We start from the raw sequence: 18,073 nt of genomic DNA on the forward strand, positions 1-18,073 counted from the left end.
TTATCTTAGCTTAATTTAATTCTTAATCTTAGTTTAACATTAAGACTGGAAACTGGGAAACAAGCATAGCAGTGTCTGAGGGTAACTAACTAAACAAATTAACATATTATATCTTAGTTGTTTAATCCGTACAAAAGCTGAAGTGTAAAAAAAATGTACATTAATTGCCAGACAATTTTGTGTTTGAAAGCAGTGGTTTCCCAGAGCCTCCTCTGGTTGTCTGGCAACTGCTTCGATACAGAAAATAGTCTGGCACATACAACGTTGTATAGTCATTGTTGGTCTTTATTTTTTGTACGGACACAAACAAGATATGGTGTGAGATGTGAGCGTGGTATTGATCTTTTCATCTAAGTTTCCACCAGAAAGAGAATGAAAACTAGTCCTGTAAAATCTGATTTAACATATCTGTTTGTATCATGAGCAAATCTGCTCGTGGTTCAAGTCCTGACAAAAGATTAAAGAGAGAACTTTAAAAAATATCTTCATTTCCAAAGGAGAAAAAACTCATAAGCAGCTGAGATAACCTTGATAGATAAATATTCCCCTTATTGAATCCAGTACAAAGCCTGAACTGACACTAATTTCTCTTTTAAATCCGTTCATAATTAGCAGTCACAAAAAGGTTAAATCTGAAACTTGCCTGGAGTTTAATTAAACAGTAATCCTCAACCTATCCTCCAGCTCTGTAATCACCACCCTGACAAGGTGGGACAGGGACCTGCCCTCGTTAATCACAGCAGCCAATGATATGCTGCAGACACTCTCTAGGTGGAGATAACTCAGCCAGTCACGCTCTGCTCTCTGGGGATATGAGCCAATCAGAGAGTGTTTGCACAGTTCAGAGATTTGTGTATCAGCCAGAGGGTTCATTTATATCACACAGCTCAGCTAATTTCACTCATAATCCACATTAAAGCAAGTGGCTCATTATTAAACTGTATCTGCTAATTAACTGAAGAAGAAAAAATGTCCTTATTCCTTTTCCAAGCGGTCCATATACATATTGCTGTGTTTTAAAATGTAGGGTTACAACATTAGTCTGATGACTCAAACTGTAGCCAGTTAAAGAGGCTGAGACCAGACATATGGAGCTCTTCTTTCAGACATAACCTAGTTATATTAAGTGTTAAAGGGGCAGTTGACACCAAAATCCAAATTACATATTTTGTATTAATCTAGATTGTTTTGGTGCGAGTGTTAGACTTCTCCATCACACGGCAAGTCACACCAAAACAACCTAGCGGTGAGTTTGTGAAGCCAATCTAAACGAGGACACTAAGAAATACTGTACTGAGAAATGATGTTGCCTCCTGAAAACTGGTTTATTGCATTTCACAAAATGAACACAATATATAGGCTTCCTCAAATTAAATAACTGCATAGGCTATGAGCTCACTCGGAAACGCATCCGAGTATATGAAAAAAACAAAGTAATAGGCTACACTTACACAGGATCATCGGGTTACAATGCAATGGGCTCCTACCAGTACGTTCACTGTGAATACATTTAAACTGGCCTCACCCTGTATGATGCAGGCTCCAAGATATGCAGCTTCAGCAAAAGGACAAAGGAGGCGACCATGGTAGACGTCTCTCTTCAGCTGGAGGTACAGGAGATACCTGGACACACGAACACGGCACACGCAGTTAAGAAGAAAGAAAAACTGACGACATCACTTCACCTGAATGTGTTTTATATGTGTTAAACAGAACGCGTATTTGGTCACAACAAGGTCGTGCAGGACTTTACATATACATGTTTACATCGGCCCGATAGACAGTCATTGGTGTGCTGCTGACATGCTGCTCTGTCTCGCGTTACAAGGTGGAAGACATGACAGTGGTGCTGAAACTAGAGGGACATGAGATGCTATGGATACAGGTTACACCACAGCCAACCGGCTCGCTCAACTTGTTTTCTAACTCACGCCGCAGAAGAGAATCATGGAAGATTGAAGGACGCGAAAAGCCTGCTGTTGTAGCTAAATAGTTGTATTTATATAGTCGGTCTGTAGCCGCATGCAGGTTCTTCAAATTGGCCTAAAAACAGCACAGCTATCTTCATTTCCACAAACTGCTTAGTTGTGTTTAATCAATCCTTCTCTTTTGTCAGTGATACCTCTACTTCTTTCTGTCGTCTCATCTTCTACTTCCTTCCCTGATCTCTCGTTTCGATCCTACAGTTACAGTATCTTCTACACTCCTCTTGATTAATGTAACAGGAAGTCCATCATCTGTAACTCCTCTATCAAATGATATGTATGAAAATAATCCTCTGTCATCATGGGTACAACACTTTCAGCCACATAAATCCATTCCATCTTCTAAACCTGTTAGTTTCTTTAATTTTAGCTCTTTTATTGTATGGCCCTGTAACCTTTGAATTGTTTTTCTTCGTCTCTATATGTCCCACACTGTGGTTTTATTATTACTCTTCTCACTCTCATTACTCTTGTCATTCAATGCACAAGGTTTAATTTTAGTAGGTCAGCAGTATTTGTTTTCACCGAGCCGATTACATCCATACAGTACACCTTTAGAAAAAGAGAAGCCATGTATACATTGTGTGTGTTTTTCAACCTTATTGCCAGACAAGAATGTCAATTCATGAAGTTTCATTAAAACCATCCATTAGATTAAATGCTGACATTTGTTTTAAATGTCTCTTTTAAATAGTAAACCTTTCTTTATTGGACTGGTCTCTCCTGATTGAAATATGGATGTGACCAAAAAGAATACTGGGTTGTTCTTTTTTCATCTAGGGGGGGGGAAGTTGAAGAGGAAAATGTTTTCAAATAACATTCTGCAAACTGGAGCACATGCACAAACATTTGCATAATCGTTTTGGGGATTTTAACGATGAAAAGAAACTCCCTCCCCAAAAATATTGATATTGAGAACTTCCTTGGATGTCATCACTGACTGCAGTTCTTCTGAACTTTCCAAACTCAATGTCAATGTCCACTCCCCACTCAATGTAGCAATGTAGTGTAATGATGCTCACAGAGATTAGGTATTGCTTTTTATTTAAGAAAAGCTGGTGAAAATAAATGAACACATGCAAATGCAGTCCTTTTAAATAGTTTGCAAGGAGAGTGGTGTAAAAAAAAAGAGACAATAAATAAAAAATGGAGAGAGACATTACACAATGCACAAAAACAGCTTCAAGTTATGAAAGTTGAAGACCGGAAGTTATGACAATATGAGAGGAGAGATGTGGAGAGACACCCGAGGGAGCAGAGTGGGCTGTGACAACTGGGAGGAAGGAGGAGGACAGAGAGAGACCAACAGAAGGGAGGGAGGAGACACCTAAGGGATGAAAAAGAGTGTAGAGATCTGGAAGAGAGAAAGATGGAAATCATGGATGGATGGAGGAAGGGAAGAGAGCCGGTGATACAGGACAGCTCAGATAGAACGAAGAAGAACTCAAAAACAGACCCTGCTTAGTGAGCATCTCAGTAAGCACATGTTGCCAGGGTCATTAGCCCCTGATTAGAAATAAATTATTTTCGAAAGAAAATGGATCCTTGAAATTTGGTGACAATCAAAATTGCGGTGGCAAAACATGGATATTATGTGTCAGAGATTTTACATTTTCTTAGTGTCAACAAAACACTACTGCATTTCAAAAGACCAAGTGAATCTCTGCTGTGGCTGTCACTAACATACATGTTATTTATTTATAAGCTACAGAAATTAAGCTAATATGCATATATGTAATAAAGCGGCTCTAAAAAGAGACAATGCGAGGTTTCTCCATTCCTGCCTTCATCACTCATAAACCATGCATTTGTGTGTGTGTTAGTTCTTACTTGGTGAGCTCCTCCTTGATTTTCATTGGCTCGTGGGGATAAAACTTGACCCGGAAACACATCGTGTACGGCTGCTGAGCTGCTGAAAACAAGAGAAGACCGTTGAGAAGAGAGAAGAATTTGGCAAAGAAGAAAGTGAGTTTAAAGGAGAGGGTGGAACCAGAAAGTAGTTTGAAAAAGTAGAAGAGAAAGATGAGAGAAATGAGAGAAGAAAAGTAGATGTCTTCAATTAGAAGAGGAGAGGAAAAAGGAGAGAAGAGAGTGCAAGACAGAAGCGGAGCAGAGCAATGAGGATCACGTAAAAGGGGACAAAAAAATTAATCAGGGTATGCCTCTAATACTGATTAGTCATTTGATAATTACAGTCATCACACACACACACACACACACACACACACACACACACACACACACACACACACACACACACACACACACACACACACATTAAGTGCCTCACTTGAGCTGGGTTCTGTTTAATTTCCTTTGATCTGAATTCTGATTTTATTTCTGACTCCGACACTCACTGTGTGTGTGTGTGTGTGTGTGTGTGTGTGTGTGTGTGTGTGTGTGTGTGTGTGTGTGTGTGTGTGTGTGTGCGCACGCGTGTGAAGTTGCTGCTGGAGAGAATTTGAGCTTTGAATTATATTTTAATAGACATGGCAACACACACACACACTTACGTAAGTTCACACAAACACAGTCAAAGATGTGCCGCTCGGATCAAACGACAGCAGTAGCCTAAACTCCCTCGCAGGGTCTCACTGATCAAAATGGCAGATGATCACACGTTCATGCACACACATGCTAACATTCAAAGTTTACCCATTGAAGTTGTTATGAGTTGTTATGAGTTTCCTATCAATCTGATTTCTTTTTTTGAACATTTCCAGAGGTGTTTTGTCGTATGAATAAGGTATAACCAAAATGCTGGCCAGTTCTTAATGGTACTGATATGTAGCTACAGTGGAAGAAAACTAGACAATGGGGCACTAGGGATTAACAACTGTGGGCATTTTGGGGAAAGGGGAAACAAAACTGAAGTTTGGGAGGAAAATGTGTTAACAAAACTGTTATTGTGTTGAATCTATGAAGTATTTCTGATATTTTTTACTTCACAGTTACGATATGCAACTCAAACAATACAGTATGGTTCCAGAAGGGACTTTGGAAAAATCTCTCAGAAACTCAGACTGGTTATTGAAGATAACGGTGGTTATTGAAGAATATATATCAAATTTGATTTAAAAATGACAGGGAGATCTCATAAGGCTGGGGTACAGCAGTGTGATTTTAGGATGGGAAGTTCGTCATGGTACCATTCATGAATGATGCAGTATGAACTTCCCACCTCGGGGTCCATGCCAAACGTTATGTTGTGGGCTGTGGTTCATATGGGGCTAAATTGTTGAAGTGATAATTGTATGTTGTTTTGTGTCTTTCAACAATTAATGTAAAGTAAGCAAGGTTTCATAACTGGTGTTTAAATGTCTTGTAACTTAAGGGTCTACCTAAAGCTTTGCACATGACTAATGAATGACATTGCAGTTCAATTGTCTACAAATGACTTGCAACACATCTATGTGTGATGAACACTTCACGCTTAAACTTCGAACATAAACTAAGCCAGAAAGGCAGAGAAGGAAAAAGGAAATGGCAGAAGAAGAGGAAGAAAGTCATCTAACATGCCCTCACCACTCTGCCTTTAATGGCGGGATCCTCTGTGGTATTATCTAGCTATGAAAAACAGCACACATCTACATTATACATGCTGAGCAATATGAAAGACGCAATCCTCCCACCCGCACTCAAAGTATTTGAGCTGCTTTTTGCCGGGGCTTAAGGGACCAAGATGCTTTAAAAAAAACAAGAGAAAAGGGGAAAGTGAATTGGCACAATATAGTATGCACACACACGATGTGACACATATGTATGTAAACTGTGACGCACAAAGAGAAAATAAATCACAAGTCATGCATCCTAATTTGAGAGTAAATGCTGCCACAGGGAGAAACGATGTGTCAGTACGACTCAGATCTATTCAACACTCGTCCTCCATCCCTCTCTCTTATCTCTTTTTCCTTCTTCAGCCTCTCTCATCTCCAACTGTCAAATCTCCTCTTTTCTCTCACTTTTCCTCCGTAATCTGATTTCTTTCTTTAGCTACATTATCTATCACTGTCTCCCCTCTCTACCCCTCTGAATTAGCCAACACATTTCCTCTTTATCACTCGTTTCCCACTTCCTCCATCTCCTTAACCGACCCCGCCCAAACCCCACCCCCGGCCTTCACGCACATGTTCTAAAGAAGCAGAGCGCGCTGCTAACAGCTCCTTTATTAATTTATAGCAGGACAGAAAGAACAGGACAGTCATTAAAAGGGTGGGCTAACTTCAGATATGTTTTTGCTGTAGCAGTCCCAACAGTAAACATCAGGGGTTGGCATCAGTCCATTAGAATGACGAGACCATTTTTCTAGAATAGATAGAAGTGAAAAAAAATATGAAAGAAGAGGCTGAGGACACCAAGCTACATTGGGTTCGAAATAAAAAGTTTGCTTCATAATAAAATGTTCCTAAATATTTTAGGGAGCAAAGCAGATGTATCTTCCCTTGTTCCTTCGGCTACTACTGCTCATTTCCAGGAAGGTAAAACAACATTTGCTTCAAGAAATAAAGAGACTACTGCTTTGGTAGTTCTGCATGCCTGTGTGACAGCTGTTTCATTACTTGAGTCAAAGTCATTGGTGGAAAAAGGAAAGATCTTTCACTTGAATATGGTGGGAAAATACAAGTAAAAGTTCTGCACTCACAATCTAGACCAGATTCATCATCTACCTGCATGCATGTCTTTTATTGTTACTTAGCTGTGTCTGACTGATTTATATATTTCATATACTTTCAGTGTCTAACAATGCAGCATAAACTTGTCTTTAGTCCATTCTATTTTAACATAGTTATCCCTCCTTTTATTTGCTTTGTGTGTGTTGAATTTGCCTGTGTTGCATGTCTTGTCAATTGTACTTGACAATGTCTAAGAGTCTCCCAAATGATGATCCTACGTATATTAATATTCTCACTCTAGTCATTGTTTGTGCACGCATTGTAAAGCGTCACTATGTATAACCTTGTATATTTAATCTTATTTCTGTTTTTAGGTTCGTTTTGTAACATCTGCCTCTCTGCACTACAGATGAAAAATAGCCTCTTGGCGAACTCAGCCGCATTTACAGAAATGTTTTTATTAATGTGCAAAAAAGTGAAAAAGTGAAAAAGCATTAGCATTACAATTAAAGTACCGAAAGTAAAGGTACATGTTATGCACAATAAATATATAAATTATATTACTGAGTTATAACTAGTGAATCACAAATGTATACATCACTTTAATGTTACAGCTGGTAAAGGTGGAGTTTGTATTATCTTTTTATAGGTAACGATACATGTAGTGGGGTAAAAGGTACAGTATCTACAGTACTTGAGTAAATGTACTCTATATTCGACCGCTAGTCAGAATTAAATGATTGACATTTTCTTATTGATTAGTTGCAGAGCATAAGTAGATGGGTCTTATCTAACATGAGTCCTATCAGAGGCGAACATCCAGAGGGAAAGGAAAACCAAACGCAAGAAAGTTGTGAACAGCAGAAAATCGTGAGTTTATCCTTATCCCTGAAAAAGTCTTTAGTTTTGCTTTTGTCAGCGTGTACATATCAACCCAAATTAACTGACACGATGTATGTGAGAGAGAAGCTGCCAGGCCCGGCGCCCACCACATACCTAAAATAACCACCACTGGAGAAGAATCCAATTTACCGGGGCTCAGATAGCAGCATCGCTTTATTGGTGCTGGTCGACAAAATTCTGTACGCTCTGTGTCACTGTATACAAGTACATTTCCGAAATGCTATTTGCACATTACAACAAACAAATAACACTTTTTTACCACACGTAATGAATGTCCCATTCAATAGGGTACACGCTGATACAGTATCTGATGTTTTGTTTTTTAATTGTTTGAATATCCAGTGGCTTTAACACTCTTGTGTGCATGCTGTCATGACCCTGTATGCGTCAGAGTCCCCGTGGTATTGTCTGTTTGTCGTGTTCATTGTTGTGTACAGTCACACTGATGCAGAACACACAGAAAAACCCAAAGGGAGCAGAAGTGACACTTACACTTCATCTGCCTCACCACAGGCTTGTTGGGCTCCAGCCAGTGCTGAGAGAGAGAGAGAGAGAGAGAGAGAGAGAGAGAGAGAGAGAGAGAGAGAGAGAGAGAGAGAGAGAGAGAGAGAGAAAAAAAAACATTTTTGTTGCAATTCAATTTCAATTCCGAATCAAAAAACTCTTCTTGTTTTTGGTTTATGACACATTGCTCAAGCTTAAACTCAACAAATTGAGGCAGCGTCAAATTGAACATTTGAAGGATAGCGACTTTTTTACCATCCATCTATTTGGCATTTTTTTCCCAAATCTCCAAATCTATTACAACATAAAATGGTTGAAACAACTGCACCCATCCAAGAAGAGAAAAAACTTCCCGAATGCCATTATTCTGTTATAAGGTTGTCTTTACTGCACTCATGGCGTTTGTGTTGCAACACTCATTTTGCATCTTAAATACAGCTTGAGGCCGCCTGAGCTTCTGCTGAGACGAACTGTCTGGTCTCGCCTGTGTGTGTTTGAAATATGGAGACCGATTTTGTTATTATTTGTCGCTTGAACTTGCAATATAATGTAGTGACTGCCTCCTGATTTATAGCCAACAACCCCACTTTGTCTGGAAGAGAAGTGCCTTGTTAGTGGATGTCATCATTAGTTTCTTTATTTTGTATCTTCTCCCATGTTTTTGTGCGACCATATGATTATTTTTGATGGGGAAAGTATAAGATTGTATTACTATTTCTTGCCTCAACATAAAATCATGAGACAGTGTCAATCAACAGTAAATGTATCAACACATTATATTAATTTCATTCACTGTTAAAACTACTTTCATGTACTCTTAAATTGTGAAGATTTGCCTCTTTCTCTGTTTTATAGCTGTTTAAACCGCATATCTTTGACTTTTGGACTGTTGGGGGGACAAAACAAGCAAGTTAAAGACACTACTTTTTTTAATCCACATGTTATAGACTAAACAACAAGAACATGACTTTGGTTGTTCTGCAAGTGTACGTGCGTGATATTTACCCTCTGTTTCTCGGGGTCCACATATCGAATTCCAAAGTAGTCTTTCTCAAGCAGGTTGTAGTGGTTACACACATGGTCAAGCAGGAACTGGCCTTTGGTGTCTCTCTGCAAAGACATAACACACACAAATCCCATTGAAATTTAAGGGCATTTATTTTCATATACTTCTGCTACTTTCATCGAAGCAATGTTTCCATCCATGCTGATTATACATCCCATGAACCCCACAGCTGCATCACTGTGACATAACAACCAATCCTCTCTGATTCTCCCATGAAGTACATGTAGTTTGATCAAGGTGAGCGATATATGTCAATAACTTTTAGGTCTCTTGGTAACAACATTTCCTGCGGGTCATATTCCAGACACGCCCTCCTAACGTGCTGGTGAATGAAGTCACATAAGCAGATCATGAACACTGCGAGATCAATACTCCCTCTGCATTTATTACCAGCCCCATAGCCAATAATTAATCATCACATGCAGATGCACCTCAGCATTGTCATGTAGCTGAGCACACAGTGTGTGTGTGTGTGTGTGTGTGTGTGTGTGTGTGTGTGTCCTATAACTGCTCTCTAACCTGCTGATGGAGGTGGATTCAGTGCTCAGTTAAGCAGGACTGATGGAGTAAGTTGTAAATCATCTGTGCACCCTTGTTGTGATTTATTCACCACTGGAGACCCATACAAGGACGCACACACAAACACACACAACACAGCTGGGTCTTTGGCCACAACTTGTATACTACCAATCAGCACTAATGTTAGGGTGCCATAAAATCAGTCTCCAAAGCAACTGATCACTTCTTTTACGTACTTAACTGTACTAACAAAGAGCTGGTTGTGTCCCAGACACATGTGAAACTGCATGAAGAACCTGCCCTGATTGTCTTTATTGACTGTGAAGCACTGTTTTTACACACTTCTTTTACACTAAAGGTGTTTTCTGTCGCCCGCTGCTTTAGACTGCTTTAAACTTGCATTCTTTGTACTCGCCGTCAGTGGGTTACTTCTATACAAGCCTGATTGTATCGAAGTCTATGAGAAAATTACCCAACTTAAACATTGTAAAATCAACAACAAAGCAGGGTACACTTTAGGGCGCTGCTCCCTTGTGATTGCCAGGTCGCGTACCACGACAAGCGAGTTGCCCGTCTTTTCGTCTTACATGTCTAACCCATTCACCGTGTGTTTTCAGTTCATGAAAGCTAACTGTAGCCTCTTTGATCGCCTAAAAACGTCTTGTTCAACACTTGATCCATCCTCTAGTGTCGCTTCTGGATGCAAAAAAACAGGATGTTTTAGCCAAATTGCTAAACTAGAGGCTTCAAAACAACACTCACCAATCGGTGACTTCATAGTAATTACATCCACTTCATATAATAGTCTATGATTTTCTGTTGACAGCGTCTCAGTCTTCTTTGAATGAAATGTTTTGAGAATCAGGCAGAAACGTGTCCGACATCCCGGGCTAAGGGCATTAGCTTGAGTCATTAGCTTTCTTCACTAGATGTGTGCAGACATTTGCATCTGATACGCACCATAGGGTGAGTTATTGACAGCGGCTGACTGTGCAGTTGAATGATCACAGCAGAAGGACACTTTTAGCATTCCCACCCGGCAGTTCATCAACCTAAAGGCTTGAACCTCAGTAACAAGACAACTCAGTTAAGCATATACATTAAAAGAGCAGTTTGTTCAGTTATAGCAACAACCCAGTGTGAAAGCAGAAATACATCTCAGTCTCAAGTTAATTGGTGCTTGGATATTTTTTCACTCACATTTAGCCTTCAGCCATTCAGCCTCTTTGGTTTAAGTTTCTCCATCACTTTCGCTGACACCTCCCCCATCTTCAACATTGATCTGAACTTTAAGATTTCCATTTTACACCTGCTGGCTTTATTTAACCACCAGCAGCGAATACACTTGTCCGTTTTCTATCTTCATGGGCCGATTCATGAAGATGCTTCAAGTCACTAGAGCTAATTGTCAAATAGTTGCCAACCTCAATAAATATTGTTATTTACTTACAATTGATCTCTCCTTAATGATATGAAAACTGAGGTTGTGCCTTTACTCGTCCCGTCCTTCTCTTCTCCAAAGAATTTCCTGCATCTCTTGAAACCAACCGTTTCTCTTTTGTGAAGAATAAAAACTGACATTCAGTGATTTTGTACAAATAGTATTGTACCTGTCGCACAGCATCAAAACCCTAAAATCAGCATCTAAATGACTGTGTTCAGCCACCTCAGTCATCTTAAAGTCAACATATTCGTAAATGTCACAGCAGCCACTCAAAAATAGTAAAAACAGAAACGGCTCAGTGAGTACAAACAGTACACAACACCAGCATCAACACAGCAGCTTTATTTTACACACCAATCCAAGCAGGACAAACATAATTTCAGTAAATGCACAATTTTAGGCCAATGCAACAAACAATGAATAAGAATTCAAAATAGAATGAGTACACTGTACACAATACACAGAAGGAGTTCATATATAGGTTAACCACACAAACACGCTACACAGCGCACATTATCATATCAATATTTAACTGAACACCATCTCCAGTTGTTCTGCAATCTACTGCCGGCTGCTAGACACCAACAGAATAGCATAGTTACTATATAGTAACCCATTAATTAGCAATATCTTACAATTATGTGATAACTTTTTTAGTATCTTTTTTATATATATTTGAAATTCAGTAACTACATTCTTACTAATCCCAGTGATGCTCCGTTAATTTGACAATTGGGGTCGGCTTGTTCCGGCTGACACGACTGAATATGTGAATGGAGACTTGATAGCGGATCAGATATCAGATCAGTCTCTTATCGTGTCAACTAGCTTGGGGCTTGATGTGGTTCGCCTCTACTAGAAAAGTAGTAAACACAACTCCCTGGTAGTTGTCTTATTTTAATATCTTGTTAGTTGGTAAGCTAACGTTATTCAACCTACATTCAGAAATCTGGTTTTGTTGCCTTCAGAGCACTGAGGCTACATTCAAGCTAGCTAGCGATGGTCAGTAAATCCTTCCAAAAATGTCTTCTTCTAAATCATAATGTTATGTTTTCTATTTCTACACGTGAAAATAATATGTGGCATGCATGTGTGGAAGAATTAAATGTTTTTCACCTTTGTCAGTGATCTCAGAGACACTGTGTCTCCATTGGCTGGTTCAGGTTTACTGTTATATCACTGGGACGCAAGTAAGCCGTGCTTCCATGCCGCCCTGCCTGCGGTGTGTGTGTGTGTATCTGATTGTGTGTGTGGAGGGAGTGTTTGTCTGTCTACATCTTTTCAGGATTTTCCGGCTGATCCATGACAACAGTGTTACTAAGCTGTTAAATGAGAAGAGCAAACAGACAGACACACAAACATACACTGAGGCAGGAGAAAAATAGCAGAATGAAAACAGTCGTTTCTGGCCAGATCCTCAAACGACACCGTTCGTCTGTCTGGTTCTCAGGGCAGACGCTCGTTGGGAGAAGGGAGGCGGACTGATGCCAAGAGAGAAGACCAGACAGAGAGTGAGCCAGGGAGGAGAGGGCCAGCAAAGACAGAGCTAAAAAAGGAGTGAATAAAAGAGAGATTGGAAGATTGACTAAGGAGAGTGAGGCAGAGAGGAAGAGAGATATAAAGAGTCTATGTCATGTCCAACAAGGGGGGAATACATATTTTATATATCCAAAGGCTGGGCATTAAAAATGTACCCGGTCATCCTGTCTCTACATGATCTCACCTAATGACGGCAAAGTGCTCCTCTCACTGCCTCGCTTGAACACACAGACACATACACACTTTAAATAGAGCCTTGACGAAGAGTGTATTCAGTTTAGCAGAAGCAAAGTGCACTTTGACGTCTGTGTTCGAGTGTGTCTATCTATCCTCGACAATTTTTTCTACATAAAGCAACCAGATGCAGACCAAGCAAAGAAAAAAGCTTAAAGGAAGAAGAAGAAAAAAGGAAACCATCAGCAGATTGAGTATAAAAACAAACTACAAATTAATTATTTATTCCTGCATCTCTGTAAATTCACAAATAACATCTGGTAAACATTCTGACTTCAACTAACTTTTGACCTCGATAGTGCGCAATGCCATACTGCATTTTCTCTGAAAGATGCATCGCTTTAACCAGAAAGTCGTTTGACAACACTTAACTCGGGTTTTAAGGTATTAACACATGTGTTTGTCCACTGGCAGGGGAAACAGAACATGGACATATCATCACTAAGTTCATATGGTGAACTTGTGAGCAAACAATTGCTTATTTACACATTTATAAGTTACGCAAAAGACATTTTCATTCATTTGGAGTTGTCCATTCTCTCTACCAGCTACTGAGGGAAATGTCTGACTCTGTAAAGCTGCTCAATGAGGTTCACTTGCTACTCCACTTGCTGTTTGGTGCTGAACAGGTCGTGTACAATGGAGTTATAGAGCATTTTAGCTGAAAACTGCTGTGCATGAAAACACCAATAAGAAGCTTGTTTTGAACAACACAAGAAATACAAAATAAAAAAGATGATTGTGAACAAAAATATAAAATCATGGTCATGCAAATCGTGCATGGACATACAGCGACATACATACTAATTTGTTTGATAAGGAAGAGTAAAGAGTCTGATCTTTGGAGATGGGTAAAAATATTTGTCTTTTTGTTCAATTGGACAGACGAGTCTCAGAGGTTTATAGTAAAGATCTTCAAAACTGTGATACATGTTGTTCAGCAACTGTCTTAATAGAACCAACATAGACTGAAAATGCATTTACCAAATAAAATAAGAAATATACTATATTCGCTGTGATGTTGTTTGTCATATTAACACAATTTTTTGTCTAAATCAGGTTTAGTTCGATCGTGACTCTTTGACCGCCACAAGTCAAGCACTAGGACCCTGGGTGCCCTGGCCCAGTTAAATGCCGCTTGTTGTTTAATTAATATGCATGCCAGCTCAATTATGACTGGTCCTTATCGTCTTATTTCATGACACTGCATACCTAATTGTCTGAGCTAAAACGCTGTAAGGGGAAAGAGCGTTATATTCCTGCAATCCCTGCACAAGGAAACCAACACACACTTCAATCTGCACACACAGGGAGGGAGTGAAGGAAGGGAGCCATAAAGAGAGTAGTGGGACTGTTAAAAACATTGACATGGCCCTCTTCACCTTCACACAAATCATTTTAAAAGCCTAGTGGCTGCCAAAAGACAAATGCTTCACTAATTTGTGTCTTTTTTCTCTGTTGTCACTGCAGCTACTCTTCAGGGAATGAGAGATATAAGACGCTAGTGGACCAATTTGCAGATTTTTTTGCCAATTAGGATGAGTGTAAGCAGGCTTTTGTGAATGTGTGACAACAACATTGTCCTCCTATTATTTACAGTGCCAATATTTTCTAAAGCCAGTTCCTATTTACCCCCAAGCATGCCAATGAATGGATCGATCAGCGGCTTGACCAGGATTCAACAAAGACAAATCAATGTGCTGGACGCAGGGTGAAGGGGAAAGCATCAAAGTAGAAGATAGGAACTGAGGTAAAACCTCTTCTTTTTCTATTTCTCTTCATTGTTGGAAAAAAATCCACAAATCCTAAATATATATATTGTGTATCGGCTTGTTCCCGCTTTTTTTTTAAGCGCCCTGATGTTTACTCAAGATAAGAGCAATTGGAAATATTCTATTATCTTCTCTCTTAACACATTTTACCAACATTCCGCTGGATGTAGTTGGTATCTTTGGAAACTTTGGCACTTTACTAGACATTAAAATAATGTTTTACAGGTTTCAATAATGTTTGGCTGCACAGCATGAGTTTCTAATAAGTCAGTTGGTTTCACGATTTTTATGATTAGACTGCTGGTAAAAAAAGAAGTGGAATAAGCGGGGATGGTAATATCCTGAAACTAATTTTTAAAAGTAAGCTATACTGGCAGGACTCAAATTCAAATTATCCTCTGAAGCTATTCTGACTACAAGATTGGAAGAGAGAGGATCAAACACTTCCAGTCAGGCAGCTGAAATGTGGAAGCAATCCAATTTATATATAAATCTTTGGAAAGAGATGCTTGACCTCACCACCACCACCCCTCTCTGTAATAGCCTCCCTCCACCACACAATTTATGAGTACATGTTTGATAAGTAAATCCAGGCTGTCTTTGTTTTAGACCTGACAGGGGAAAATTTTGCAAAGTAGTGTGAAGAGACAATAAATGATGTCATATCTCAGAGTGAAACCCACAGAGCTCCAGCGTAGTATTGATCTCATGAGCTGCACAACAGAGTAGGTTGGGTTTAACCTCTTCAACCACAACAGTAATGGACTCTTGCCTGGAGCTACAGACATGGCATAAGGAAAAAAATCCTTTATCATCAGCACACCTTAGCCAGAAAAAGACGGTAGTCAATATCCCTATAATTAATAAACGCTTTTCTATTAGGTCAAAGACATCAAGTGACATTATTTAGCCACGCATGCAGCACCACTTTGGTCCAGACTACAATATCTCAACAATTGCCATGAAAGACACTGTTGGAGCCCAGAGGATGAATCCTACTGACTTTAAGGATCGCCCAACTTTTCCTCGAGTACAACTATACCGTGATATTATTATTTTTAACAATCAGAAGTGGGTCTCAAGTTACAAAAGGCTAAGAACCCAAAGTACCACCATTGGGTTCATATTCATCTCAACAACTATTGGACGGCTTTGCATGACATTAGGTTCAGCCATTCATGTTCCCCTAAGGATGACTTGTAATAACGTTTGATGATCGTCTGAGTTTTCATAGCGCCATGATCAGGTCAAATATTTTATACTTTGCTTTAGGACCAAATACCTGCAAAACGTCATCATCCTCAGCTGTTCTTTATGTTAAGTGATAATAAGCCAATATCAGCAGGCTCACATGTTAAACGACTGTGATGATTATGGTGAACAGTATACCTCCTAAACATGAGCATGATAGCATTGTCAGTGTGAGAATATTAGCATGATGATGTTAGCACAGCCGCTAGCATGGCTGTCGACTTTTGGTCTTGTTTAAAAAAACGTTATTAACCCCCTCAATCCTCTTCACTGATGATTTTGCCATTTTGGTTTTATTTTCTTGTGAATTGTGTTGATATGGTGTGTAAATTGTTAAAAACTATGAAATACTTTCTAACTTGTGTTGTTTTAAATAGTGCTAATTAACTCAATATTACTTCCTTTACGTAAAGTGTAAACGGATTGTAAGAGCCATTAGTTATGTCTGTATATTTAAGTCTGTTTGTATCGGTACCCTACATCAAGTCGACCACGGGTAGCAGCGTGATAAGTGTGGCAGGTAAATTCTCTATGGGGCACAGTTGCAACAGACAGGCTCATGATAAATGTGTGACGGGGAGATCACACGTTTTTTAACGCTCGCACGCTTGTATTCAGCGGGCGGCCACACCACAAAGCCAAGTCAGTCGTCATATCAGCGCACAGCAATGTAAAGGAAATCGATCTGTGAACTGAATGCTCAATTAAACGGGAACCTCACCCAACAGTGAATCAGCCTGGAATCTCCTCATTGAAGCGCATAAGAAATATGGTCCTCTCCTGCATCCAGCAGAGTGGCTAAGTGCTGGCATTAGTAGTATAGATTTAAGACACTATCTACTGTGATGTAATGTTTTAAATGATTGTATCTATAATCATACGTTACCAGTTAAGTCATTCATACATTACCTCTGTAATCATTCCCATCCCTGTGAGCAGCACTCATAACGGGGACGGTGACCTTGTCCCAGTGTGGAAGGAGACACCACGTTTACAGTTTCATCACCTACAGTACTGCAGGGATGCTCACATACACACATAGGTGTGCACACAGGCATGCACAAATTAACACACATGATGTATAAAGCACGTTCCATGAACCCACAGTCATGGCTGGCCACACATCCTAATAAGCTATAGAGGTAGAGCCATAAATTATCAATACATGGATGAAAACCAATTTCTATTATAAAGGGTCTCCATCACTCTTGCTCTGTACAGCTGGACACTAACTCACAGGATGGCAGGAGAGAGAAAGTGCGATGATGATGATGATGATGACGGCATGGCTGGGACCACTACGCTGCTGTTATGAGTGTGTGCATATTGTTGTTGCATTGGAGCAGCGATCTTATCTTCGCACCACAGGATGTTCCAAATGTTGTGGCAAACAAACAATCCGTGAAAAATTAACCTATGAGTTCATGTGTCTGTTTGGTATTTGCATGTAATTTGGTCAAATGTGTGTGTTTATCTCTGTACGTGTTTGCCACTGCCTGACTCTCATTTTTCAGATGTTTAACAGTAATAAGTAATGGTGTGTTCACCCTACAGGAAAAGAGGTTAATACACCACGTGTTCACATTCACTCTGATGATGATGATGATGATGATGAACCTGCAGTTTTCTCTTTATCTACTTAGATTCTAAATGTTTAATTAAAGATAGAAACGCAGACATGGTTGAACTGATGTTTCAACTACAGCAAAGATAAGGAAGGTTTTGGGAAGCCTGCTGTTTGTTGAAAATATATGAAAATACAAACATGAGAGTAGATTGTTATGGTTTGTTTTAATTGTTCTATCATTTATTTTTTTTAAATATTGGCCCAGTACTCAATGCAATATTGATGATGCGTGGATTATCCTGGTGGAATAAAGTATTGAATTGAATTATGTCAAACTTGATACCTCCCATACGCTGGCTCAGCTTTTTTGAACAGACTATTGACATCAGAAACCACAGATAATGTATTAATGGAAAAAGGAGGGAAAAAAACAAAAGGAACTTCTATAAAACATGCTGAAGACTTAAGGTCACATCTTTTTTTTATATATTTTCTTTTATATATATTTTTTCATATTCTTGCCAAATTCTCAAACAGCAGTATGATAGAGTGAAGGGGAGTAAACACAACCCTTGAATCACATAGAAAGTCTAACAAATAACAATGAATTCTGTTGGGTATGTAAATTAATGTGCAGAACTTTAAGTAGGCCAAGATGTCAAATTGGTGCATGATG

General features: G+C 39.3%; 1 protein-coding gene across 1 annotated transcript in view; it reads right to left on the reverse strand.

The window, feature by feature from the left end:
• frmd3 (FERM domain containing 3) overlaps nucleotides 1-18,073 on the reverse strand; it is a gene marked incomplete at both ends in the record, with an annotated part of 42,788 nt that overhangs the window by 19,228 nt on the left and 5,487 nt on the right. The window contains 4 exons of the mRNA XM_079222535.1: nucleotides 1,526-1,623; nucleotides 3,816-3,897; nucleotides 7,994-8,036; nucleotides 9,011-9,115. Of these exons, the coding sequence (XP_079078661.1) occupies nucleotides 1,526-1,623; nucleotides 3,816-3,897; nucleotides 7,994-8,036; nucleotides 9,011-9,115 (328 nt within the window). The remainder of the gene's footprint in view (nucleotides 1-1,525; nucleotides 1,624-3,815; nucleotides 3,898-7,993; nucleotides 8,037-9,010; nucleotides 9,116-18,073) is intronic.

Source organism: Taurulus bubalis (assembly GCF_910589615.1).
Source record: "Taurulus bubalis genome assembly, chromosome: 8".
In the NCBI taxonomy this organism is placed as follows: Eukaryota; Metazoa; Chordata; class Actinopteri; order Perciformes; family Cottidae; genus Taurulus; species Taurulus bubalis.